The following is a 25,937-nucleotide window of genomic DNA, read 5'->3' on the forward strand; positions in this document are numbered from 1 at the left end:
ATGCCCGTACATCTTATCTTCTAACACAACAAACACTAATTGTCTCAGCATCACCTATTGAATAGTTTATGGTTGTCCTGATGAATTATAATGCCACCTCTGTTATACATTAAGTTCCAATTATATGCATGCCTACTTCTAGAATCTCTTTTATGCTCCACTTGTCTATTTATCTATGAAGTCTGCCCAGAAAAAGTCCAACCATTGTTAATATAATGAGAATGGTTTGTGTGACACCAATGTTTCAGGGCAGCCAAGGTCAGTGGACTGGAATGCACATGCATGAACAATGATGACTTCACTCTACTAGTCAGTGGGGGTGGTAGACGCCTTTGGATGAGCCTGTGTACAGTGTGGCTGTTGCATCAAAAATGACTGAGCCATTAGAGCAACGAATCTGTACCAAATTTTGCACTAAGCTTGAATATTCCTCTTTGGAAACTGTTCAGATGATTCAGAAGGCTGCAGCTCTGGGCAACTGGTGATTGGTAGCTGCATCACTACAATACGCCCATTCATGCATCACATCTCATGCAGAGTTTTTTGGCAAAACATCAAATCATTCAGGTGACTCAGTCCTCCTACAGCCCATACTTGACACCCTGTGACTTCTGGCTGTTCCCCAAACTATAATTGCCTTTGAAAGGGAGATTTTAGACAGTCAATGAAATTCAGGAAAATATGATGGGGCAGCTGATGGTGATTGGGAGGACTGTGTGAGGTTCTAAGGTGCCTAATTTGAAAGGGACTGATGTGTCATTGTCCTATGCATAATGTTTCCGGTATCTAGTATCTTCTTTAAAAAATGTCTCTATTTTTCACATTACATGGCTGGATACCTTTTGGACCTGATGTCATATATATGAATATCACATTGTTTTCATTGCTCTAGTTTCATCATTTTAAGAGGTAAATTTCCCTCTTCCTTCTTATTTCTCTTCAAAGTTAGCTTGGCTATTTACCACCTATAATTTCCATTCAACTTTAGAAATGGCTTATGAAGTTCTGAGGAGATATTTTTGTATTTTTTAAGAAAAATATAGGATTAATTGATTAAATTTAGAGAAATAACCATTCTTAGTAATACTAAATGTTATCCATGAACATGGTACATCTTTGCATTTGTCTTTTAAAATGTTTTCTGTAACTTTACTAATTTTCTCTATAAAACTGTTCCACATGTGTTGTTGGACTTTATTTCTAGTTACTTTATAGATTTATTGCTATTGCACATGTATATTTTAAAGTCAATCTTCCCAATTGATGTTGCTGGTATATACAAATTCTAGTGACATTAAGGACATATTAATATATTGTCCTTGTTTCTAGCAACCTCTCTTGTTGGTCCTTATACATAAGATTCTCAATACTCTGTGCAATCATAATACTGTGAGTAACATCTTTATTCTTCATTTTCACCCATTTTATTTTTATTTTCTTACTGTGCTAGTTATAATATCTAATATAATATTAAATATGAGTGGTAATAATGAACATATTTGCTTCCAGACACCTTTTACTAGATTCCTCCACCTCCTGCTTTTAGCTTTACTCCAAGATTAACTATCTTATTATATCCTACTTCCCAAGAAGCAGGTCACCCAGCACCCCAGACTTCCCTATGTAGATATGTAGAGCCTACCAACATCATCTGATCAATTGCATTTAACAAACTATTCCAACCATCCATAGGCACTTCATTTGGATAGTCCACTATATTTTCAGGTACAATGTATATGAAGTGATTAAAAACCTCTCTATATATCTATGTTCTTTAAATGCAATACCATCCACCCAGGTTTAATAGTCAGAAACTTATATTTTTATCTCAGTTTCCACATCTAATTTATCAGCCAAAATATTCTCTCCTCTCCATTCCCAACACCAGTAATTGGTTTGAGCCCTCAGAATGTACCACTTTGACTACAGTAACAGTTTCCTAACTGTTTTTCCTACCTTTCATCTCGTTTTTTGCCTACCATTCTTCGCATTGCCGCCAAGTTTATCTTTCTAAAATCCAAGTTTGATCATGTTTGTCAGGCTTAAAACCCTTCACTGGCTTCCCATTGTCTACTGTATAAAGTCTTATTTCTCTAGCTGGTTGTGCAAGCCCTTTATTTACCCTGGCTAACTCTCTAACATACTTTCCTACCAATCTCCACCCTGTACTATAGTCTAGCAAATTTTAAATGCTTATAGGAACTATGCTATTTCTTGGTGCCATAAATTTTTGCACATGCTGTTCTCTCTTCTTGGCTTGCAAAGTCTTATTCATTTAGAACCCCACTCACAGCTCACTTCTTAAGAAGTATGGATAAAGAGCTCAATAAATATTTATTGAGCACTATCTATATGCCCGGTATTATGCTAGGTGCTAGCCATACAAAGATGAATAATATATACCGTTGTACCTCAGGGTTATTAGTTCCAGAACTCCACATGGATACCAATATTCATGAATCCTGAAGTCCTTTAGTTGGCCCTCTGTATTTGGGAGAGATTCAGTTGGTTGAACCTGAGGATGTGGAACTTTGGACACAGAGGGCCAAGTGTATTACAAATGTTGCAGTATTAGTACTTTCATTTCTTGCCTTTCTTTAGCTTTAACTGCCTGGGGATGTGCTTACTTACATGTTTATTTCATTTTCTGACACTTCTTTTCTCAATTCTTGATAAATATACATTTGTAGATGAACAAATATCACATTATTCTCAAATACAGAAGCACATGTGCATATAGATGCAGTGTTCAGAAATGTTCACAGACACAGTTTCAGCTAGCAAGTGTGATTGTGAAGGATGAGATCATAAACTTAGTACTTTGTGGTTAGACCCTGGACCAGTTAACACAAAAAAGCGTAGTATGGCTAGGGCAGTGATAAAGGGTGTATGCTCTGAAGGCAAATGGCCTGAGTTTGCATCTCAGCTCTGCTCCTTACAAGCTGGGTGATCCTGAGTAAGTAACTGCACCTTTGTGCCTCAAGTTTTTGACAGTCCCTGTCTCACAGTGTTGTTGAGAGAATTATTCAAGTTAATACAAAAAAGTGCTTAGAACAACACCTACCACATATGTACTAAATGGTAGTTATTAATGGTAGTTATTATTATTACTTTGTATGTGAGTATACTTCGGTCTCAGTCACTATCAGCAAGTCAAGTGATTTTTACTTCTATATTTATCAATGAAAGAACTGGGTTTTTTTTTCTGTGACTGGCCCAGGAGAGCTCATGCCAGTGGAATGGAATTTTCTTTATGCAAAGCTCAATGACATATGTGGAAAGGAACTGCATTAGCACACACTGATAGAGTCAGTTAACTGTTAATACAGATGAAGATATAGCTACGTGAAAGTGTATGGTGTAATAGCCAAGGGCATTAGTCCTGGAATCAGACTACCTCACGTAGACTGGTAACTCCACTAGTTACTATCTTTGTTACCTTGGGCAAGTTATTTCCTTGTACCTCAGCTTTCACATCTGTAAAGTGTGATTGATAATAACTTATTTTATACAGCTATTGTGAGGATGTAATGAGATAATGCATGTAAAGTACATAGAACATTGCTTGGTGCATAATACATAAGTGGTGAAGAAAATAGTTGCATGCAGTCAAGAGAGAAACAGAAAGTTAACCATAAAGTGTTCACTCTAAAAGAGCAATAGAGGTAGATGTTCAACTGAATACTGATTCCCAAGAGAAAATAAAAATTCTAATTCTCCTGCATTTGGACGACCTTTGTTAAAGTCATTTTTTTGTTGTCGTTCCTACAGAAGTCTCCAAGGTATTCTCCCCAGTCATGTTTAAAACACCAGGATTTCCCAAAATATCTATGGCACATCTGCGTAAGATATGTGTAGGGGGCAAAAAAAGGTTTTGTTATTGAACAATGTTGAGATATGTTCCTTTGGAAATTCAAATATACACTAGCACCCTAAGGGTTTGGTAAGTCCTGAGAAAATATTTTATTTAGTTTAATCTAGCATTTCTTGAGTTTATTTGATCCCATATACTATTTCTTAACATCCCACAAAACTACTGTTCCATGATATAAACATGGAGAAATGCTGGCTTCAATGAATATTAAAATGACCTTTATCCCAAAGCAAGGTGAAGGAGTATGGGAGGTAGGTGTGGGAAGGAGAATACTTATTTAGACTAGGATTGAAAATCTGCCTAGAACAACTCACTAAGCAGCAACCACACAAATCCTCCAGGGTTACAAACACTCAAACACATACGATGTTCCTGGGAGCATGTACAGGGTCTCTGGATGGGGGAGGGGGAGCATCTTTCACTCACATTGTACCCTGATGCTATCGTGCTGGGATCCCACTGTAGAAGATTTAAAGGCTGCTGAACGCACTGTACCATCTGCCTTTGGTCATGACTTCCTGAATTTACTTCCTATTTTCTGGAAGAGAAACTACAAGAAAAACATTTAAAGTGGAGAGGCCCAGTTACGGAACCAGAGGCCAGACCCAGGAGTGGAGGAGGAGGAGGAGGAGGGAAGAGGGTCAGAAGGGACTGTGTTGAGAACTCTAATCAGCCTGAGGCCAAGGATGTTGTTTCGGGTGGAGGTGAGATGAGGGACACCAGTTACATCGTGAAGAGGACTCTTCAGAGCAGAGCAGGGCAGGGATACACGAATATTAACTTCTTTTCTTGAGGAGAAAGATGGTGGCTGGGAGGAAGGATAATTGTGTTTGTTACAGAAGCAGGAGGATGATGAAAAATCCCTGATAAGAGAAAGTCATATAAAATGGTTTGCTGTCTATTCACGTTCACCACTGTATAGGTGATTTTCCAAATTAACGTTACCGGTTGGCAACTGAAGGCAAAGGTGCCCTCCTCCTCTATTTTCCTTTTCCCCTTCCTGTGGGTTTCTGCTAAGGAAGAAGTAGAGACAAATTATATCCCAAGAGGCCTGTTGTAAAGAGACCTGGAATCTTTGACCTTGGGAAGGCTGAAGTCTCTGAGGGGCATCTGAGCTGCATGCACGATGGGAAATAAAAGGAAAAAATGTACCCCAGGATATTTTCTTGTTTTCACGAATTTATAGTTTTCTAACTCGTCATAAACACCTGTTACTTTTATAATGGTCATTAAGTTTATTTCTCTAGTTCACACCCTGTATCTTTAGTTTCTAGAAAACCTGAATAGACACAGTGTGTAAACTTCTCATTGGTGTGTATTTAGCGGGGGGTGAGTGGAGGGACGCTTTCCAAGATCATATGAGTGAATGAAAACATTACGCAGGAAATACTCCCTAGTAAGTTACGTTTACATAATTCTACAAAAACATGGTGAGAGATGGTCCAGGGGTAAGAGTTCCCGAGAACTTCTGGAGAAAAAATGGTCACATTCTCTACCGGCGAGAGGGATGAGTGGCAGGAGAAGCTTTTCGGTCAGAAGGGGAAAATACCAGGCACCGTGCAGACAGCGCAGTTGCAGACAAGCAAGGTGGCCGTGGCGTTCAGGGACCTGGGGCGGAGCAGGAAACGGCGGCACCGGTGTGGGAGGCGGAGCCGCGGGGAGCGGCTCAGGTGGGGATGAGCCCGAGTACCGGCTGGCCGCCGGGCCGGCCCTCGCGCTGCTGCGAGGAGCTAGGGGGAAGCGGAGGCATTCCAGCAGAAGTGCTGAGTCCTGGGGCGGCAGCTGATGAAGAGGGTGACCCTGAGCCCCTGAGTGCCTGAGCTGAAAGGGGTTAGAGAGGGGCCGGCATGGGCCTCGAGTTACCTGCACCTTGGCTACTGCTCTTCACCTGGCTCCCAAAAGGTGAGCGCCTGGGCCCAAGGAGACTGGAAGCCATTGTTGCCTGCCTTGCAGAGCTGGCCACAGGCAGGGCCGCGGAGGCCTGGGCCTCGCTCCGCTGGCTCTTGGCACGGGCGCCAGGAGGTGCGGGGACTGGATAGTTTCACCTGTGGGAACCTGTTGTTTTCCTCTTTTACTAGCGCAGGCCCGTCAGAAACAGGTGCAACTAAGAAAAAACCCTCTAGGCTTCCCCTCCTGCAATCAACAGGCACTTCTTAGTCTCTAAAGCTGAAGTGATAGATGAGGTAACACCACTTTTACAATTCCTAATTACTGTTTCCTCTCATCTGATACTTGCTTTTAGGTTTTGGATATGATGACAACCCTATTGCCCCAGAAATGCATTTACTTCACTCCTGGGAGATTATAATGTGCCCTCAAGTATATAATGGATGTTCATTAAGACTCAGAATCTATTTTGCAGGACCACAACATTTAGCTCTTTGCTAACCATCTTCGGGGGTCACTTGTATGCTTTTTTGCTAATCACCCGCCTCCCAACTTCCACCTTGCTTAGTATCTCCCCCTCGGGTGTCCACCCACCCATCATTCCTTCCGCTTCAACTTCTACGCCAATCCCCTGTCTGCTTTGGAAAGCATGGTTTTGTGTGTCTCGGTTGTTATCTCCCGGGAATATGACTGAAGTGTGGATCGGCACGAGTGAAACCTGGTAGCAGAGGGTAGCCGAATGATGGCATGTGCAGGCTCTTCAGCCCCTTTCAGTAAGGGTGCAGGTGTGATCTTGCAAACCAGAACTTACCGTTTCCCTTCGAGTTCTGCCCTGCTTTATTCTGTTTTACCCTTTTCCTTCCCCCTCCACCCCGACTTTTAGGAGCAACTGCCCTCTCACCTTTGTCAGCTAAGTGGGAGGTCACCTCAATTTGCTCACAGATCAATTTACGTCTTGTGTTTTTCTGAGGGAAAAGATACAATCTGAAGGTACAGGCAGAGTTCCATTTTTACAAGCTTACTAGGACATGAAAATCGCTCAGATGGAATGAAAATGCATTCACACAGGATTCTATAATAACTTGAGCTTAATTAAGCTGAGGGACGATTGCAAAAGTGTAGAAAAACTAGAAAATGGGTATCCCTAAGGTCTTCTAGCTTACCACATTTTCTGTAGGAAGTAGGGCCTACGAATTATCTGAAACTGACGAGATGAGATATTGGACACCCATGCATGGTACACAAGAAAATGGGCTAAACCTCACCTAAATCAAAGTGCCTGAAATTCCACCAGGGCAATCAGCAGTTTGGACTATGAAAGCAAACTCATAAAAATCCCAGTTTTGCACAGTTTTCTCTTCGATGACTCATGTGTTCAGCTCAAAATCCACAGCAGCCATGCAGTGTGAGTAGCCAGGATATTGGAGTAAAATAATAGACTGCTGTATTTGCCTGACATTCTTTAAATGCATGACGTGTTTTATTGGATTGGCCCAAAAGGTTGTTTCATAAAGCAACAATTTTTGCTGTATGATGGTTCCTGTTGTGCTTAGTGGTCTTTAACTTCATTCAAAACAATTCGGTTAGATTGTATTGTGACAGCTGTCATATCAGCATGCATTTTAAAAAGACTTACCAAAATTGGTGAATTTTTATGCAGCCATTTTAGTATTGAAGATGGAAGAAAATGTGCAACATTTTCTGTGTATTATGCTTTATTATGTCAAGAAAGATTAAAACATAACTGAAATCAAAAAAAAGATCTGTGCAGCGTATGGAGAAGGTGCTGTGACTGGTCAAACATGTTAAATGGTTTGTGAAGTTTCTCGGGACTACTGACATTTTTGGCCAAATAATTCTTTGCCATGGGGCTGCCTTATGCATTGGCAGATGTTTAGCAGCATCCCTGGCCAACTAGAAGTCAATAGAGGGAGACAGCCAACATACTCAAAATATCCAAATTAAGCCCTGGCTAGTGTAGCTCAGTGGATTGAGCGTGGGCCTGCAAACCAGACGATCACGGTTCGATTCCCAGTCAGGGCACATGCCTGGGTTGCAGGCCAGTTCCTGGTTCCCGGTTCCCAATTCCCAGCAGGGGATGAATGAGAGGCAACCATACATTGATATTTCTCTCTCTCTCCTTCCCTTCCCCTCTAAGATAAATAAAATCTTTTTAAAAATCCAAATTAATAAAGTTATTGGTAACAATGAAAAATATTTCTTTTATTTTATGAAAAAAACAAACAAACAGACTTTTTGGCCAACCCAATAGAACCAGAGAATGCTGAATGAAAAAGAGCAAAGTGAACATCTAATGTCACTTTTATTTCCTAGGTACAAAGTTGAGATTTCACTTGTCGTGACTCCACCACTTTGAGGGGGAAATAGCTCTTTTAGTAGGCACGGACCCTGACTCTGTGCAGGAAATGTAAATAAAGCTGCATTCAACTATTTAACATGCATTTGGATTTTGCATCCATGATGTCAGTCAATTTACTGAGCTGCTGAAAGCCTCCAGTCAACTGGGATGATTACAGTATATATCTCACAAGGTTTTTTGTGTGTGTGAGAGAATTAAATTAAATGAAAGTTTGGTTTTTTTAAAGATTTTATTTACTTATCTTTAGAGAGGAAGGGAAGGAGAGAAGGAGAAAAACATCAATGTCTGGTTGCTTCTGGTGAGTCCCTTTCTGGGAACCGGCCTACAACCCAGGCATGTGCCCTGACTGGGAATCGAACCGCAATCGTGTGGTTCGCAGGCCCGCACTCAATCCACTGAGCTACACCAGCCAGGGCTAAATGAAAGTTTTAAAGCACTAATATAATACAGTTACTGGAATAAAGTGAGGGCTTAGTAAATGTCAGCCACAGTGACTCTGGTGGTCACGATTTAGGCCCAAGTAGGATTTTTTAAAGCTCACTTCAGAGAAACAATTTAGGCTTCTCTATGCCTCCTTCACCTACAGCTAAGAAACTGCAATTAATAGTCAGATGAATGTCAGCTTGGATTTCAGAATCTGCCTCTTACTAGGTGTAACTTTGAGTGAATCTCCCTTCACCCAGGCAAAGTTCCTGACAAGCCCCTTTCCTCCCACCAACAGACCAACTCTTGTCAAGTGGGTTGAGATCAGGCACAGTGTCTACAACACGGTCATCGCTCAGGAAATACTGAGTCCCTCCCCACTGCCCTCACTTCTTTATTTTTAAACCAAACTTACTAAAATCTCTAAGATCAAACTGGTGAAGATCCGCTTTCTCTCTCACTCCCAGTATCTACCAAAGCAATGTTTTTCAAACTTTTTTTCACAGCCCTCAGGAAGAAACACCTTTGTGACATGTAAACAAACACATGCGCGATTTACAAAATAGAAACAAGGTCCACACATACACTCAACCCCCATTACTATTTGGATAAAAAAGTAACAAACTGACATCAAGTATTATGTTAATAATATTTAGTTCATAGATGATACTCCCCAAATTAACAATACTGAATAGAAAAAACCCAGGAAGTTGATTTTCTCAAGATCCGCTGCAAATTGCGATAAGAACTTTGGAAACCTTCATACTAGAGTCTGTTCATTTTGGTCCATTGCCTTATTTTCTTCTGTTTCTAGAGAAGAGTCAACCCAATCCTCTGATTTGCATCCAAGCTTCTGCAATTGCAAAGTGTAGGCCACTAGTGAAATGATGTCAGATTTGGGTACTCACTAGTTGATGTGGCTTGGAGGCCCTGAGGTCAGGGAGTCCTGGGAAGTCACCCTAGTCCCTGTGCTCTGAGCTGAGGGGAGATCAGTTGTCAGGGTTTTTTTTTTAAGAAATAGATTTTTATCACACAGGTAATGCTTGCTTATTAAAGCAAAATATTAAGATAAGGCTAATGTATGTACCTACAGCCCTTCGTATTATTGGCTAACATCTCTGGTTATGTTCATCCAACTTCAAAGTTTATTCCTGGAATGCAAATTCAGTCTTTCCTTCAAACTGTAAAAGGGTGTGTCATTTGTGCTTTTGTGAAAAATAAGATCATAGTGTTAACTTATGGGTCGACATGGCTATCAACATGTAATATTATTCTTTGGGAAATCAGACAGCTGAATCAGACAAGATTGTTAGCATCTAGAACTTGTTATTCTTACTGAAGGGGGTGAATGAAGGTTCGGATCATACTGAAGGCTTAACGACATCTTGATCCCTGGCCTAGTAGATGGTAAAGTGGAGCTTCTCAGGGTGCGGTGTCTGTGGGAGGTGGATGGGAGACTGCCCACTCGACCGCTCCCTTTTTTCCATGGAACCCCCTGAAATACCTGCCCAGAATCCCAGTGCTCTGCTGAACATACGTAGAATCCACTCCCAGTTCCTGTCTTCTTCTTTTGGCAAGTTTTACAGGGAGAAAATCTGTGTTCAGGGAAATCACACATCTCAGGTTGAAACAATGGAGTTAGTTTTAGATTGAGACCAGAATCCTGGCATCCTCATTCAGTCCATTGCTCTTTCATATGTTTCATGCCATGGGGTTGGTTGGTTTTGTCTGATTGAATGAATGTTTGGATGCAGAAACAGAAATAGATTGCCTCTTGGATGTCTAACTAAATGCTGCTTATTAAACATCTTGCCCCAACAATAATGCAGTAGAATGAGATGCCAGGCAATTAATGTATCATTGACTGCCTTGGTTTTCTTCAACTTAATACTTTAGTTTATTATTTGAAGTTGTTGGGAGAGAAATAAAATTGTGTGTTGTAAAAATCAGGAAGACTTTGATCATGTCATCTTTTTCTAGTTCTTAGTTCTGTATCCTCTGATGTGTAAATCTCAGAGAAAGATAGGGTCAGAGGCAAGCAGTTTTGGCTTTTTTAAAAATTTATTTATCTTAGAGGGGAAGGGAAGGAGAGAGGGAGAGAAATATCAATGTATGGTTGCCTCTCGTGCATCCCCTGCCGGGAACTGGGAACTGGCCTGCAACCCAGGCATGTGCCCTGACTGGAAATCGAACCACAATCGTGTGGTTCACAGGCCCGCGCTCAATCCACTGAGCTACACCAGCCAGCGCAACATTTTTTTCATTTCCAAATTCAGTTTATCACCAAATTCTGTTGCTTAATCCCAGGATCTGCCCCTTCTTTTTCATTCCAGGTAACAAAGCTCACACTAGCCTACCTTAAGCATCTTGATAGCATCCTTGCCCATTAACCTGCTACCTCTCTGTCTAGTTCCAGCCATTCTTCTACCCAGATGATAGGTTAATTTACCTGGGTGAATCTTTCATACCTTCATTTTAATCCTCCAAGAACCTCCACTAGATACCCACTGCTTGTAAGAGTGGGTTAAAGCTCTTCCTGTGGGATTCAAGGCTCACTCATTCTCACCTCACCACCTTGGGTGGCCTTGTCTCCACTGATATGACATGTTCTCATACTCCCTCTTCCCCTAACACATACCCTTCTTCCTTGCTTTTTATGTGAACGTACTACAAATGGTTGACTTTATCTTTTTGTACTTTTAGACTACTTCAAATTTGTTCCAAGCAGTTTTCCCAATGTCATATGAAATTTATTTTTTCTTTTACTGAACGAATGCAGTGGAATGAGATGCTGGGTAATTAACCAGCAGGTGTGCTGGCAAACAAAAGCAGACATGGCCCTGGCCCCAAAGTGCTTAAAGCCTAAAAGAAATACAAGCAAATGTAGAAATGCAACTGTGACAGGAAGCATAAGAAAGAGCTATAAGAGGCCACAACAACACAAAATAGATGGACTCTGCTCACTCAGGAGGTCCTCCCCAAAGAAGCTGATGCTTGAGAGCCGAGGAATCATCATTTCAGATTAAAGGAAGAACATGTGCAAGGCTGCTGGAGGGGTCAGTGGGCATGAGGGAAGGAAAGAATGTTAGTGTGACTGAGTGGAGGAATTCACAGGGTGTGTGATGGAAATGAGGTCAGAGGGGTGGGTAGGACCGGATATTCATGGCTTCATAGGTCATGGTAGGAAGCTTCTGTTTATCCTAAGAACAGTGAAGGGAGAGCTTTTGGAAATCTTTAAAGAGCAGGAGTTGGGAGACTGATGGCAATGTGGAATCCACGTGGCTGAAAACCAGAGTATGTGTAGGTACCAGTAAAGCTTAGGCAGTATCCAGGCTGAAAGTGATGATAACATGTATTTGGGTGGAGGTGAGGGTGGACAGAGAGATCGAGAGAGTCTAGAATTACTTAGGAGATAAATAAAACCAATTCAATCATAAATTACATGCGGGGCGTGAGGGGGGAAAGAGATGTCAAGGATGGTTCCTAGTTTTCAGTGCTGCCAATTCGCTGAGACGGGAAATCAAAGAGGCCCAGGTTTGTAGAGAAAGATGTTGATTTAGATTTGGGGCCTGATTTAAGATTTGGAACAACCAAGAAGAGCTACCAGGATTATTTGAATTCGTGTGCCTCTCTTGTCCTTTATTGTATAGTAGGATTTGATAACCAAAGCGCTATCAGTTTCTGGGCAACCCTATAAAGCTTAGCCGTGAAGTACCTTGTCTCTGTGTTTACCTGTTTGTTGTCGACTGTCCCACTAAGAGTATGCGTTCCGATAGTGCAGAGGTGTTGTCTCCCTTATTTGCTGCTGCACCCCCGTCATGTAGAATGGTGCCTGCCTCATAGTAGGTATTTAATACATTAAATGAATGAGTGACCTCTGAAGACCCAGGGGACACAGAGATTTGTCATTCTGGTGAGACTCAAATTTGCATATGATCTGAGATTAGCATGTGGGGAGATGGATGAGTCACTGATTTGATCCACAGACTTTGGGGAACTCCGAGGCTCTGCCTCTCAACCAGGTTTTGCCTTCTACCCTTAAAGAGATAACAAGTTCAAACCACCTGAGTGGCTATTTTTTTCACCTTGTAGTTTATGAAAAAATTTTAAAGATTGATATGTTCCCTCATTGGAAAGACTGTGGTGAAATGAGGGATTGTCACACCGTTGATGGGAATACGAGTATAAATTTCTTTCCTGAAGTTTCTATTAAAAGATAAGAGCCTTTTTTCCTTTGACCCAGCAATCTCACTTTAAGAAACCTATCCTACTGGAAGGCAGGCATGTGAAGAGATACTTTATATAAAGCCAGCCACTTTAACAATTCCTGTCAGCGTCATTTGTAATAGTGATAAATTAGAAGCAAACTAAATGCCTATTATTAGGAAAATGGGTAAATAAATATTGTTCATCCATGTAGTGAATCTTAGGCAGCCACTAAAACAATTAGACCTATGAAATAATTAGATCTATAGAATATAATGATATATACCATTAGTTTGAAGAAAACAAAGTTGTGAGTCAATATACATAATACAATTACATTTTTTTGAAAGAGTAGCACAGGCAAAGCTGTGGAGGAATATGCACCAAGTCGTCAAATGTGGCCCCTCTGGGGCGTGGAGTGAGCAAGGAGGAAGTTTTTGCTTTATACCCTTCTTTATTGTTGGAAGTTCTGAAATTATTTTGTAGTACAAAAAAAGTAAAAAAAAATGGTTTTTATACAAAATGGTTAAAATAAATCTGTGAGTGTGCCTTGAAGTAAATATCTAATAAAGATTAAATTTCCACCATTAGAAAAACTTACTCAGAAGGCAGTTGGTACACAGGAAACCGTGTAGGCTTTGGAATTTGAGCCTGTAAATGTAAATCTAGCTTTGCCACTTTCTAGCCATGTGAGCTTAAATCAGTTAATTTCCCTGTGCATTTTATTCACCTATGAAATTGAAATAAAAATAAAGCTTATTTCATGGAATTTTTGCAAATGTGAAATGAGATACCATATAAACAAAGCACTCAATACCATGCAAGTGCCCAGAATATGTCACTCTTTCCTCCCCAGGGTCGCCAGCCGCGTGCTTTAGTGCCACCCCAAGCCTAGCGCTGCTGAGCCGCACAAGCCAGACCTTTGTTAAATCCGTAGTGTGTAGACATAACTCCTTCCCTGCACCAGCTCTCTCCTAACTCCCTGGGTCCCTTACTTCTTGTCGATACTCATTGCCAGTCACTCTTCCCCTTCAGTTCTCTCATGTTTGCACTGTTATCTAAAGAAATTTAATTACTACCAATGGCAAATATACTTGAGATAGCTTGATCGGAGATAAACTCTGATAGGATGAAACCTGTGTACTTTTTGTTAACATGCGAACTGGAGCAGAGGTGCCTGAGTACCTGAGAAACACTCAGGAATTGAGACCTGTCATCAGCAGCAGCAGCAGCAGGCCATGGCCCTTCCGTGCTTCCTCTCCCTCACTGGCTACCATCCCCTTCTAGGCAGGACCCTCCCTGTGGAAAGGAGGGGAAATGCCATCTAATGTTCTGAAAATAGTTCTCAGTTAGGAAGGAAGGAAGGAAGGAAGACGCTTTGTACCTGTGTCCCTATGCTGTGTGGATAACATGTTGTAGAAACTGTAAAACATCTGCCCAATATGATTGTAGACAGGGAAGACAATGAAAAAAATAAATGTACAACGATACGCTTGTATTCAGGAACACGTAGCATTTAGTTGTAAAGATACTCTTCTTTTTTGGTATGTTTTTCTTTGACTTTAATGTCAGATGGTAGTCCCCAGTCTCCACGGCAGCCTTGTCTTGGAAAGTACCTCGTGGCGGGAAACAGAGAATCCCCTTCCCCTTCCCTCCTTCCCATGAGCTCTAGTACCTCATCTGAAGTTACCTTTCCATCCTTAAATGACAGGACTCCCTCTCTTCCTCTTTCACAAAGGAGGCAAAGTGGGTATGGGTTTGCCAGAATATAAAGTGACACAGCTTTGAAAGCTTTTGAAGCACTAACTAACTCATTTTGCAAAGAGAAGACGGTGGTGACAGTTTTCATTTGTATCATTTTAATTCTTTCAGAATGCTTTTACATGACAGGCTCAGTTGATCTCAATATTTTTAAGGTAGGCAAGACGCATACAGTTGATGCAAATAATAGCTAATGTTTATTGAGTGTTTGGTATGTGCCAGGCTCTTTGCTAAACGCTGGACATTTATCTCATTTAATCCTCATTAGAACCCTATAAGGCAACTATTAGTATCATCCCAATTTTGTGTGTAAAGAAACAACTGGAGTTGGGAAATACCTTGTTAGCTCTTTTCACTGCTGGGGAGTGAAGGTAGAATCTGAACTCAGGAAGTCAGTCTCTAAAATTAAGTTTTCAAGGGAAAAATAATAGAGACAGCTAGGAAATGGGTAGCAATGAGTTGAGGATAAGGTGATGCCACAACATGAAGGAAATAAATGTAAGAATAAAAAGATAATTTACAAATTTAAAAACTTGTAGTATTAAGTTCAAAAGAGCAATGATGTGGGGGGTGGAGGTGAGGGGGTGGAGAGATTGGAGATAAAGGACTCATGCACATGGACAATAGTGTGGGGATTGCTGTGGGGAGGGAGATGTAAGAGGACTAAATGGTAATGGAAAAATACAATAAAGATTAAGTATTTTTTTTAAAGGATTTATTTGTTTTTTGTTTGTTTTTTTTTAAACATTTTATTTATTTATCTTTAGAGGGGAAGGGAAGGAGAGAGGAAGGAAACATCAATGTATGGTTGCTTCCCGTGCATCCCCTGCAGGGAACTGGCCCCTGTCGGGAACTGGCCCCTGTCGGTAACTGGCCTGCAACCCAATCATGTGCCCTGACTGGGAATCGAACCGCGATCGTCTGGTTCGCAGGCCCGTGCTCAATCCACTGAGCTACACCAGCCAGGGCAAGATTAAGTTTTTTTAAAAAATAAAAGAGCATGATGCCGTCTATAAACAGGGCATTTGTCTCTTTGAATCTGTTCATATTTTCAGCCCTGATCTTGCTGCTTTGGGCCTCTTCTTGAAAACCCCTGTTTGCTTAGTAGTGTGCGTGCCCAATGTGGTTAGTTTTACAGAGAAGTAACAGCATGGGAAAGAAAGATGGGAGGTTTTTGCCTATGAGATGGACTTGCTACTTCCTTTGTCTTCTGCCTGATCTGAAAGATCCTCCTGCCTTTAGAGAGTCCAGTGCCTGACTTCCACTTAGAAGGTTAAACTTGCCTACTTGGATTGGGTTTGGGTTAAAAAATAAAAATAAAAAGATTGGTAGAAATGGAGGGAGATGGGGTGGTCTGGGATGGGAGTAAAAGGCAGAAAACTGTACTTGAACAACAATTAAAATTAAAATCAAAATTAAAAAGTTTTAAAGGAAAAAATTAAATAAAAAGATTGGGTTTTGGTGTCAGCAAGCCCTAAATTCAAATCCCAAAGCTGAGAGGACTTAGTTTATTGTCTGAACTTTGGCCCACAAAGACGAGCAGCGCTGATCCCACCCTAGGGGACTTGTGCAGATTAAAGACAGTGTATGTAACAGTAGATGCTGAGATCCAGGCCAACAACCTAGAAGAAGGGTTTGCTGGTTGCTCAGTTACCTTTTATCTTGAGACCCTTCCTTACTTTCTGGGTGAGAGTGGTGGGGGCTGGGGACGCGTTGTAGGGGAAGGTCTGAGAACTGCACAGGATGCTAGGCGGCTGGCAGACCCCTGGAGGGACTGCGAGTGAGCTCAATGTGGTCAAAACATCTGGGAACCTGGCGTATTTGAAGGCTTGAAATTCACATAAGAGATGAAATTGAAGAGAGGATAAAAGGCGGCACAGCCAGTGTTGACGTTGGAAAAGGTGAATTCTCTGCCCTCAGGTGTCATTTGCCTATAATAAGAGCATTCATGCAAGGGGAGCTGACTGAGGATTTGATAATGAAGGTGATCACCCTTGTCCCTGTTCTCCTGCCTCGGAGTGTCAGGTTCAGCAATCTCCAAAGCTACTCCAGAGCAACTTCTGGCTCCAACCAAACTGACTCCCAGAAAGCCTCAGTCCGTCCCCAAATGTTTCACCTCTGTACAAATAATGTTGAGTAGGGTCTTTTTGATTAACTGCTTTTTTAAAAATTTAATTTATTTATCTTTAGAGGGGAAGGGAAGGAGAGAGGAAGAGAAACATCAATGTATGGTTGCTTCTCATGCATCCCCTGTTGGGAACTGGCCCCTGCCAGGAACTGGCCTGCAACCCAGGCATGTGCCCTGACTGGGAATCGAACCTCGATCGTCTGGTTCACAGGCCCGTGCTCAATCCACTGAGCTACACCAGCCAGGGCTCTGATAAACTGCTTTTTATGTTGAATTACCATTCAGCAAAATAAAGAATATGTAGGTTATTAATTATAGTATCAGAGTGACAGCGGCCAGTTGTATATTAATTATTACTCAAGTAGCCTGGACCCATGATCCAGTTCTTTGCAAGCCAATGAATACCAAACCTACTCCTTTACTTAAAGAACAGCCAGGCAGAGTAGAAGGAGCATTGCTCAGGGGACGAATCTTGAATTATATTTTCTTAGAAAATAAATGACCACAGACAAATCATGTTTTCCAATCTTAGATTTGCTATGTATGAAATGGGTACATTTCTCTCTTCCCAGGGATCATATTTGGTGTGTGAAATAAAACATTTGAAAGTGCTATGTGAACCTAGGGTCTTGTTTAGACTGCAAATCAGTGTTTTTCCCTCTATTCCAAAGGGGTGTCAAACTCATTTTCACTGGGGGACACATCAGCTTCCTGGTTGCCTTCAAAGGGCTGAATGTAATTTCAGCTTAATAGTTAAGAAGCAATTACATTTACACAGTCCTAAAATTATTTTGGCCCTTTGAAGGCAACTGCTAGGCTGATATGGCCCCCAGTGAAAATGAGTTTGACTCCCCTGCCCTATTCCAATCCATTTGTGTTACTACTGTGCAAAGAAGCTAGTGTTGACAAATTCATTGTCAGAATCTTACCCATAGCTCCTTCTGTTCAGTTAAAGCTGTGTAGGGCAAAAGCTCCAAAGTCCATTTCAGGTCAGCACTGGAAAGAAAAAGTGAGAAAAATACAAAAGCAGAGTATGGTTGAATCCATATTAGGCTTGAGATACTGGTTGCTGGCTCCTCTGTTCTGATTGGATTGGTTTCCAGGAATCCAACAGCCAGTATGGACAGCAGCTATTTTTCCCCAAACTACTGAAGGCCTATTTTTCAAAATGATGTTCTTTTTTCATTAACAGCTGAATAAGGAAGTCATCCATCTTCCTAAAAACACCACTGTCACCTGATTACTGTTCTTCAGAAAAACCTTCAGTGATTATCTAGAAATATGTATTGGTGTGTCATGTAGTCCATGTCTCCACCTTCCAGTCACCAATACCAGCACCACCTAATTTATCCCCTCTGTCTCCCACTAAGCCAGAGTTGCCAGCTAGGTTGGTTCCCTCCAGGTTCCCCAAGTAACCGCCCCTCCCTGCTAAGGGCCTTTGCTCATCTTCCATCCTGATATGACAAGTTTCTCTGTCCTGTATTTCTCATGTGTAATGTTTATCCTCTTTGAGTTTTACAGTCTAGCTTAAATCTCTTCCTTCGTGAAGTCTCCCCTGCCCACAGGTCTCCCCTACACTTCTGTAGACCCTCTCTTCCACATAGCTGTCACAGGCACATCCTCATTTACAGCCCTGGAGATGGCTCAAGTCATTTCTGGGGGCCAGAGCCTGTCCTGAGCAGCATTCGGCTCTCTCCATGGACACGAGAACAGTGGGGCAGGCGTCCATCGTAAGCCTCAGCAGACTACTCATATGTGGGCTGTGCCCGGAAGATGAGGCAGGAGCCAGAACCAATGGCTTTGGCTCTTGAGTCAGGCCCACCCAACTTTGTAGCAGGTGTCTATGTCTGTTTTGCTTGTGGGAGCAACTCAGTTAAAATAAAGTCAGCTCCACCTGAGAACCCCAACTTGAACCTCTTTCTCCTTGGCTCTTGTAATAAAGGAAAGAGGGAAAGAGACTCATACGCTGACACTAACATGGCAGTGAATGTGCCAGGCCCTGAGCCAAGCCCTGGATGTGGATTATTTCATTGAATTCTTGCAAGGACCTGATGAGGTTAGTACTATGATCATCTCCACTTATAGTTAAGGAAACACAAACTCACCGAGAGTAAATAACTTGCCCAACGTCTAAGTAGTAAAGTTTGATTTGAACCAAGTCACAGCTGAGTCCAAAGGCTACATTGGAGTTTTTTGTTTTTTTTATCTAGTCTACACCAGTTTTCCTCAAAATATGGTGCCCAGAGCAATAGCATACATATCTCCTGTAAATTTATTAGAAATGTAAACCCTTGGGCCCCACCCAAGTTCTACTGAATCAGAAACTCCTGTTGACAGGGATCTGGGCTGTCTCAGGTCTTGCTGGTGGTGCATGCTCAGGTTTGACTACTGCTCCACACGGACCCTCCCATGAGAAGATTCCCTATAACCTGGCCTAGAAACCATATTGACATAGGAACATTAAAGATGCCAATTATGTGCGGCCCTCTGACTGTGTCTAAGTCCCATCTGACATTTCTGTGTCACCTGGTTCCTCATCAAGGCAGACGTGGAGTATGTCTCTATCTTTGGAAGGTAAGAGGGGGAAGACTTTTAATTCCTTCAAGTCTTTCTTAATAAAATTTGTCACAGTCTGATCTTCTTCTTTCATTTGCTTTATGTTTATCTTGACCTGTGCTGCTCTTATCCACTGGTTAATGTATTTTTGGTCATTCATTCCATCATTTATTCATCAAACATTTTTTTGGCGCCAGGGAGGTGATAGGCACAATATGAGGTACTAGGGTTTGAACAATGAGTTACAGACAAACCAGTCAGTTTTCTTGGAGCCTGTAGTAAACAGGCCATTAGCAAGAAGTGTGAAAATGCTTCCTTAAGGTAAGATGAGGCACTTTGGGAAAACAGAGGGAGGCCCCTTTCCCAGATTTGCAGTCAGGCCAGGCTTCTTGAGGAGGGGAGGGCGCAGCTGAAGACCCGAGGAATAAATAGTAATTAATCTAGTGAAGGGAGTAGAGTGGTAGGTAGCCCATGATAAGGAAGAGCGTTCCAGCCAAGACATCCACATGTAGCAAGACTGGAGAAGACAGCAGTCCCAGTGTGGAAAGGACTGAAGCAAGTTCGGAGTGGCCAAACGCTGAGTGTAAGGTAGGGTGGGAAGGGAGATGAGTCAGGAGAGAAAGGCTGAAGGCAGACTTACCAGCCTTATAGGCCTCTTTGTGGTGGTTGGAATTTATCCTAAGTAAATAGGAAAATGTTTTTAAAAGAAAGTGATGTGAAAATATATATGTATTAACAAGGTCACTCTAGTACAAATATTGCCTTATTTTAATACGATTTGTTTATTGTTGTATGTGTTATCACCATCAATGGACCCATGGACCTTGAGCTCCTTGGGAGTCAGCCTTGATCTTTTTCTCCACTGTCTTCCCCATGGTCTGTGCAGTTTTTCACCCAGGCCAAGTAAGAACTCAGACTCCGGCCAAGTAGGAACTCAGACTCCGCCTGTGAGCTCCCGAGCAGTCAGGCAGTTGGTGTGTTCATTTGCATAGCCTTTGTTACCCCACGCACAGAAGTAGGTCACCTCCCGGAGATCTGGTCTGCCTGCAGCATTGTCTCCTGCTCTTGGCTTCAGGGTGCCTGCCCTTGTTGGTGACAGTCCAGCACACAGAACGCTATGTCACCCTGTTTGCCTCCGTCGTCCTCAAATGTGACTACACCACCTCTGCCCAGCTCCAGGACGTGGTAGTGACGTGGCGCTTCAAGTCCTTCTGCAAGGATCCCATCTTTGACTACTACTCTGCGTGTGAGTGCCCTCTCCTTCTGCCTCTGCCCAAGTCCCTCTGTGAAGTATTGCTGTTACTCTGTAGGAATTATTTAGGATCACAAATCCTCGTTTGTGAGAAGCCCCAAAGAGCATTTAATCTAGTCTCCTCATTTTATAGATAAGCAAACTGAGCCCAGGCAGATGCAATAACTTATTGAAGGTCACATACTATTTTATTTATTTAAAAATTTATATCCCACCTTATTCTAAAAAGTTTTCAAGGCAGCTCAGACAACAAGCAAAAGGCAGAGTGAGTTCTGCCTCCTGGTCCGTGCCAGCACACTGAGATAAGGATGTAGATCTGCCCCACCCCGATCACCCCACCCCTAGAATGCCAACAAGAAGACCCCTGTATTCCCCACAGTGCATGAGGAATGATCATTTGTGAGCCTTGTGCCCACTGCCATGTTGGACTTTGTGGCCAGCCTTCCTGGTAGATGGTCATTCCTCTACTGACTAAATTCCGATGCAGAGCTCACTGCCCCCAGGGAAGCCCATTTGTTGTTTGACGTCTCTGAGATCCTCAACTCCCCTATGTTCAGCCAAATCCTATCTCTAAGTGACAATTGCCCCACTCATGTCAGTTCTGCTGTCTGGAGCCCAAACCCTTCTTAGCTGCCCACCTCTGCCACTCTCAAAGGACAAAGGAACCTAGATATCCACAATCATCCTGGGACAATTAACCTTGTGGAAATTTTGGGAACCCTGTCTCACAATATGAACCCCAAAATCTAACTGAGCTACCCACAGAGTTTGATGTCCCCCTAAGAAACCTTCCCTTTCTAAATTGAGGCATTGTTTCCTGGGGGTTCCTCACAAAATGCCTGGGTTAAGTGGGGAGGTAGGAGAGACTAGGGTAGTAGACGTTTGCCCCAGCAAATTTAACAGCTCTCACACTTTGCACGGTAAGGGCAGATGAATGAACCCTGTGAGAGCAGAGTCTGGGGCAACTGAAAATGAGACAAAGGAAGTTGGGATAGGAGATCAGGGGATGCAGCCAGGATTTGGAAATGGTGGCCTATTGGGTGGGTCTGGAGTCTCGCTGCTCAAAGTGTTGCTCGTTGGTTTATCACTTGAGAGCTCATTAGAAATGCAGAATTTCTGCTTCTCGTTCCAGACCTACAGAATCAGAACCTTCATGTTTAACAAAACTCCCTGGGGACACATAGGCTCACAGTGAGGGCACCTTTCTTCCTGGGAATTCCCCACTGCTGTGTGACTTGGGTGTGTCCTCTTTCCTCAGCATACCAGGCAGCTTTGTCCCTGGGCCAGGACCCTTCCAATGACTGCAACGACAGCCAGCGGGAGGTTCGAATTGTGGCCCAGAGGCGGGGTCAGAATGAGCCTGTGCTGGGGGTAGATTACCGGCAGCGCAAGATCACCATCCAGAACCGTGAGTGTGGGGAGGTGGCAGGGGACTGAGGGTGGCAGGGTGCGGACACCAGGCTGAGTCATTGTGGGGATTTCCCTCTTTCTCTGCTGCCTGATGGTCTCCTTGGTCCTCGCCATTGTTCGAGTAAAACGCCAGATATACGGAACGCGCTGCATCATCTGAAGTCACTTCTTTGGAAGTTGGTCTCTGGTTGAGCATTGGCTAAAGGTCTGGGAGTGGATGGTTTGGGAGTGGAAGAGGCTCTTTGAGCCCTTCTACAAATTGCTCTCAGAGCCTGCTAGAACCCAGGCTCCTGAGCTTCCCTCTGGTCCTGCCTGTTATACATATCCAAGAAAACAGAGCCTTCCAAGTAGATGACCACCTTGAGACCAGCAGCCTCCAGTGGTACAGAAAAGAACATTGGGCTAGAGTCAAAACACCTGGCTGAGTGTTCCATTACTTCCACATGCTGGCTCAGTGAGCAGTGGCAGATATTTTCTCTAGCTTCTGTTACCTCCTCTGAAAGATGAGCATAATGGTCTCTGTCTCCTCACACTGAAGTGAATATCAAATGTGGTATCTGAGAGCCATATCTAAAGTGTATCTATTCATTGTGCCCCGTACAGGGAGTGGCGATCAGACTCAGGTGTGAGTCCTCATTCTGCACTTATGGGGTGTGTGAATTTGGGCAAGTCCCTTCAATTTTTTTGGCCTCGATTTCTGTTAAGTGAAACTTGATGACAGTACCTGGGGACTTGTCGGGATTAAGTGAGATGGTGTGTGTAAAGCACTTAGCAAACAGTGATTGTGCAGCGAAGTTTAGTTATGATTACTCAGCATGCGTTTGGATGGATTGGTTAGCACTCCACATTCCTGTCTTTTAATTCAGGATTAGTGTGATGGGGTATCGGCACAAATTTCAGAGCTTATTTCAGTGAGCGTTGTGTGCTGTGTTACATAAACATTTACTGGGTAAAAAGGAACAAGGGATGGGGGAAATACTCTGGGTACACATAGCAGCAATGTGGAGAAATCGGTCAGTGTTCTGTAACCATTTAGAAGTAGATCATTTAAAGGGAGCCAGTGCCCTGGCTTGTGTGGCTCATTTGTTTGGAATGTTGTCCTATACGGGTTGTGGGTTCAATTTCCAGTCAGGGCACATACCTGGGTTGCAGGTTCCATCCCCGGTCCGAGTGCATACAGTAACCAATCTATGCTTCTGTTTCAAATCAATGTTTTGCTGTCATTCTTCCTCTCCTTTCCTCTCTCTCTGAAAGTATTGAAAAATAAATGTCCTCAGGTGAGGATTAAAAATAATAATAATAAAATAAAGAAAGACAGTTTAACAATTGCCTTTCAACTTTGTTTCTAATTTGACTTAAGTCTGATCCTTTTACATTCCACCTCTGATTTCCCTAAGCAGTGCTTGAATTCCTGGCCTTAGGGAACATCTGACCTTCAGGAGCATTCTCAAAGATTCAGGGTGGTTCTACTTTCTCCGGAGCCCACAGAATTAGCTCTGATAGGATTCAAGTTTAAAGTCTCTTTGATAGCAAGTGTCCTTTATAGTTTCTGAAGGTTGAAAGTCCCCATAGGTGATAGTCCTTACGTCATTGTCTTTTCTTTCTCATGGTGAGTGGTGTTCTTTCTGATGGTGAGTGTGTACTACCTCCACTCCCAATCAGCAATTTTGCATCAGCCTCGGACTCTTTCTTACTCCCATGGGAAAGTGGTGTTTCCCCTTGGTTTTCATTTTTACCTCTAGGCTTGTGACATTTGGAGCCCTTGTTTTCTGATACTTTTCTGCACATGTCTGCGCCGTGTGAGATGACCCTGTCAAATCCTGTCAAATGATCCAAGACAGATCAAAAATGTTAACATATTTAAATGTCCTCATTACTCTGATATCCATAAGCAATCCTTAATGTCACTAATAAAAATTGGGGCTGATTTTTAAAACATTTTTTAAATTTAATTATTGTTCAAGTACAGTTTTCTTTTACTCCCAGCCCAGCCCATCTCCCCCAGTGCTCCCCACCTCCCTCCTATTCTCCCTCCCCATCCCCCACTTTTAGTTTTTGTCCATGTGTCCTTTATATTTGTTCCTGGGGCAGATTTATAGTGTGTATTAGATTTTGAGGGGGAATTTGCCCCAAAACATTTTCACCATTCTTCCAAATCTGTGGTAAAGCTTGTTTCTGGGAAAGGTAGTGGAAAAGCATGGGTAGTGGAAAATCATGGGTACAATCAAATTGTAGGGATTGACGTAGAAATAGAAGGAAACAGAAGTCCGAGTTAGCTCCAATATTGCATGACCTCGCATTTTTGTTTCATTTCCTCAATAAACATTTCTTGACAAACAAATGATAAAAAATTGCAGATACACAGATATTTACTAGACTTATCATGGTGATCACTTCACGTGGTGTATAGATGTTGAATCACTGTCGTATACATGAAACTGATACAATATTGTATGCCAACTATATTTTAATTAAAAAATTTAAAAAAAGAATTGCAGCTATGACTGTCAACTAAACAGGGGCAAGTCTGTAATGCTAAGGTCTTGAAGAATTTGGAGATGGCCCCTGGTACTTACCATGGCTAAAATAGAGGGGACGTGGAGGCTGCCCTGATGCCTCTGAGTGGAGTTGAAGCCCTTTTAGGACAGAGATGGGGCTTCTTCCTCTTTGGATCACCCACATTTCCTCTTGAGATCGTCCACAGTGTCTGCCATAGTGCTGGGCCCACAAAGGGTCTTCAGTGAGCATTTGTTGAATTTGCTAATCTTGAACATGCCATTCATCTACCTCAGGGGGTAGCATAGCACTTGGTGCTTGTGAGAATGAAAATTCCTTTTTTGAGTAACATTTACTCTTAAAATATGGGCATTTCAACCCTCCTATTCAGGCTTATCTCATAATCTATCCCTTCAAGAGTCAGAGGTATCTCTTTGCAGGTGGCAAGGCATCCAGGCTGTGGCATTTTCCACCTTGTTTGGAAAGGGCATTAGAGCTCAGTGGTCAGCAGTACCAAGTGTGAGGCAAGGAGGCAGGGGCTTGAACCTACCTCTGCTAAGTACCATCTCTCTGTTGTCAGGCCAGTTTCTTAGCCTCCTGGAGAAGACCAAGGCCTGCTATGCCTTGGTTTCTTCATCTGAAATGCAGCTAATAATTGTACCCACTGTATCAGGATTAAGTTTGATTGTGAGTAAGCAGAAGCCCAAAATATTAGTGACTTAAACAGTAAGGTTTATCTCTTCTCATGTATAAATTGGAAGGTAGACAGTCCAGAACTAGTATGGTGGCTCTCTTCCATTAAATCCTCCGGGACCCAAGCTCCTTCCAGCTCACCAAGAATATCGCCTTCTTCCTCAGGGTCCAAGATCGCAGCCATCACAGTTGCTTTCCAGATAACAGAGTAGAAGAAATGAAGAACAAAAGGGCAAAGGTGTTCCCAGACTGCTTTTAAGAAAGTTCTTGAGAGTCATCGTGTAACACCTCTACTTACATTCCATCTGCCAGAACTGAGTCACATGTCCATTTCCATCAGTAAGAGAGAATGGGAAATATTGACTTTATTCTGGATGGCCACATACATGACCAGAAATTCTAAGACTGTAAAAGAGAGGGAGAATAGACACTGTGAGACAAGTGTTGATCTCTGCCACGCCCACTTAGAGAGTTGTGGTGGGAATTAAATGAGGTGATGCATCCAAAATCCTTTCAAGATACCTTGTAGGGCTCAATGTATAATCCGTTCTACCACCATGACACTGTCTGGAGAAAGAAGAAAGTCTCAAAAGAAGGAATTGAGGTCTTTCTCTGAACTACAAGGGGCCCTTTCAGGATGTGGAAGGACAATGCTAGGTAGGGTCTTGACACTATCACACAGGTCATTTCCCTCTCTCTTCACCAGTGGCACTTCCTCCCTCCTTTCTTGCAGGAGCAGATCTTGTGATTAATGAAGTGATGTGGTGGGACCATGGAGTGTATTATTGCACCATTGAGGCTCCAGGGGACACATCAGGTGACCCAGATAAGGAGGTGAAGCTCATTGTCCTACGTAAGTGCTGCAGGAACT

General features: G+C 42.6%; 1 protein-coding gene across 4 annotated transcripts in view; it reads left to right on the top strand.

Annotated features, from left to right (window-relative positions):
* The first annotated feature begins 5,517 nt into the window (after positions 1–5,517).
* The window catches only part of ILDR1 (immunoglobulin like domain containing receptor 1), a 36,330-nt gene continuing 15,910 nt past the window's right edge, over positions 5,518–25,937 (top strand). For 2 of the 4 annotated variants that reach the window (XM_037051507.1, XM_037051508.1), the window contains exons 1-4: positions 5,520–5,776; positions 20,291–20,461; positions 21,726–21,875; positions 25,800–25,919. In XM_037051507.1, coding sequence (XP_036907402.1) covers positions 5,722–5,776; positions 20,291–20,461; positions 21,726–21,875; positions 25,800–25,919 — 496 coding nt within the window. In that variant the 5' untranslated portion in view covers positions 5,520–5,721. Of the gene's footprint in view, positions 5,777–20,290; positions 20,462–21,725; positions 21,876–25,799; positions 25,920–25,937 lie in introns of all 4 variants that reach the window. The other 2 variants (XM_037051506.1, XM_037051509.1) reach the window with 2 other exon arrangements.

This window comes from Sturnira hondurensis, unplaced genomic scaffold (assembly GCF_014824575.4).
Source record: "Sturnira hondurensis isolate 20B ecotype Veracruz unplaced genomic scaffold, ASM1482457v3 Scaffold0007222, whole genome shotgun sequence".
NCBI lineage: Eukaryota > Metazoa > Chordata > Mammalia > Chiroptera > Phyllostomidae > Sturnira > Sturnira hondurensis.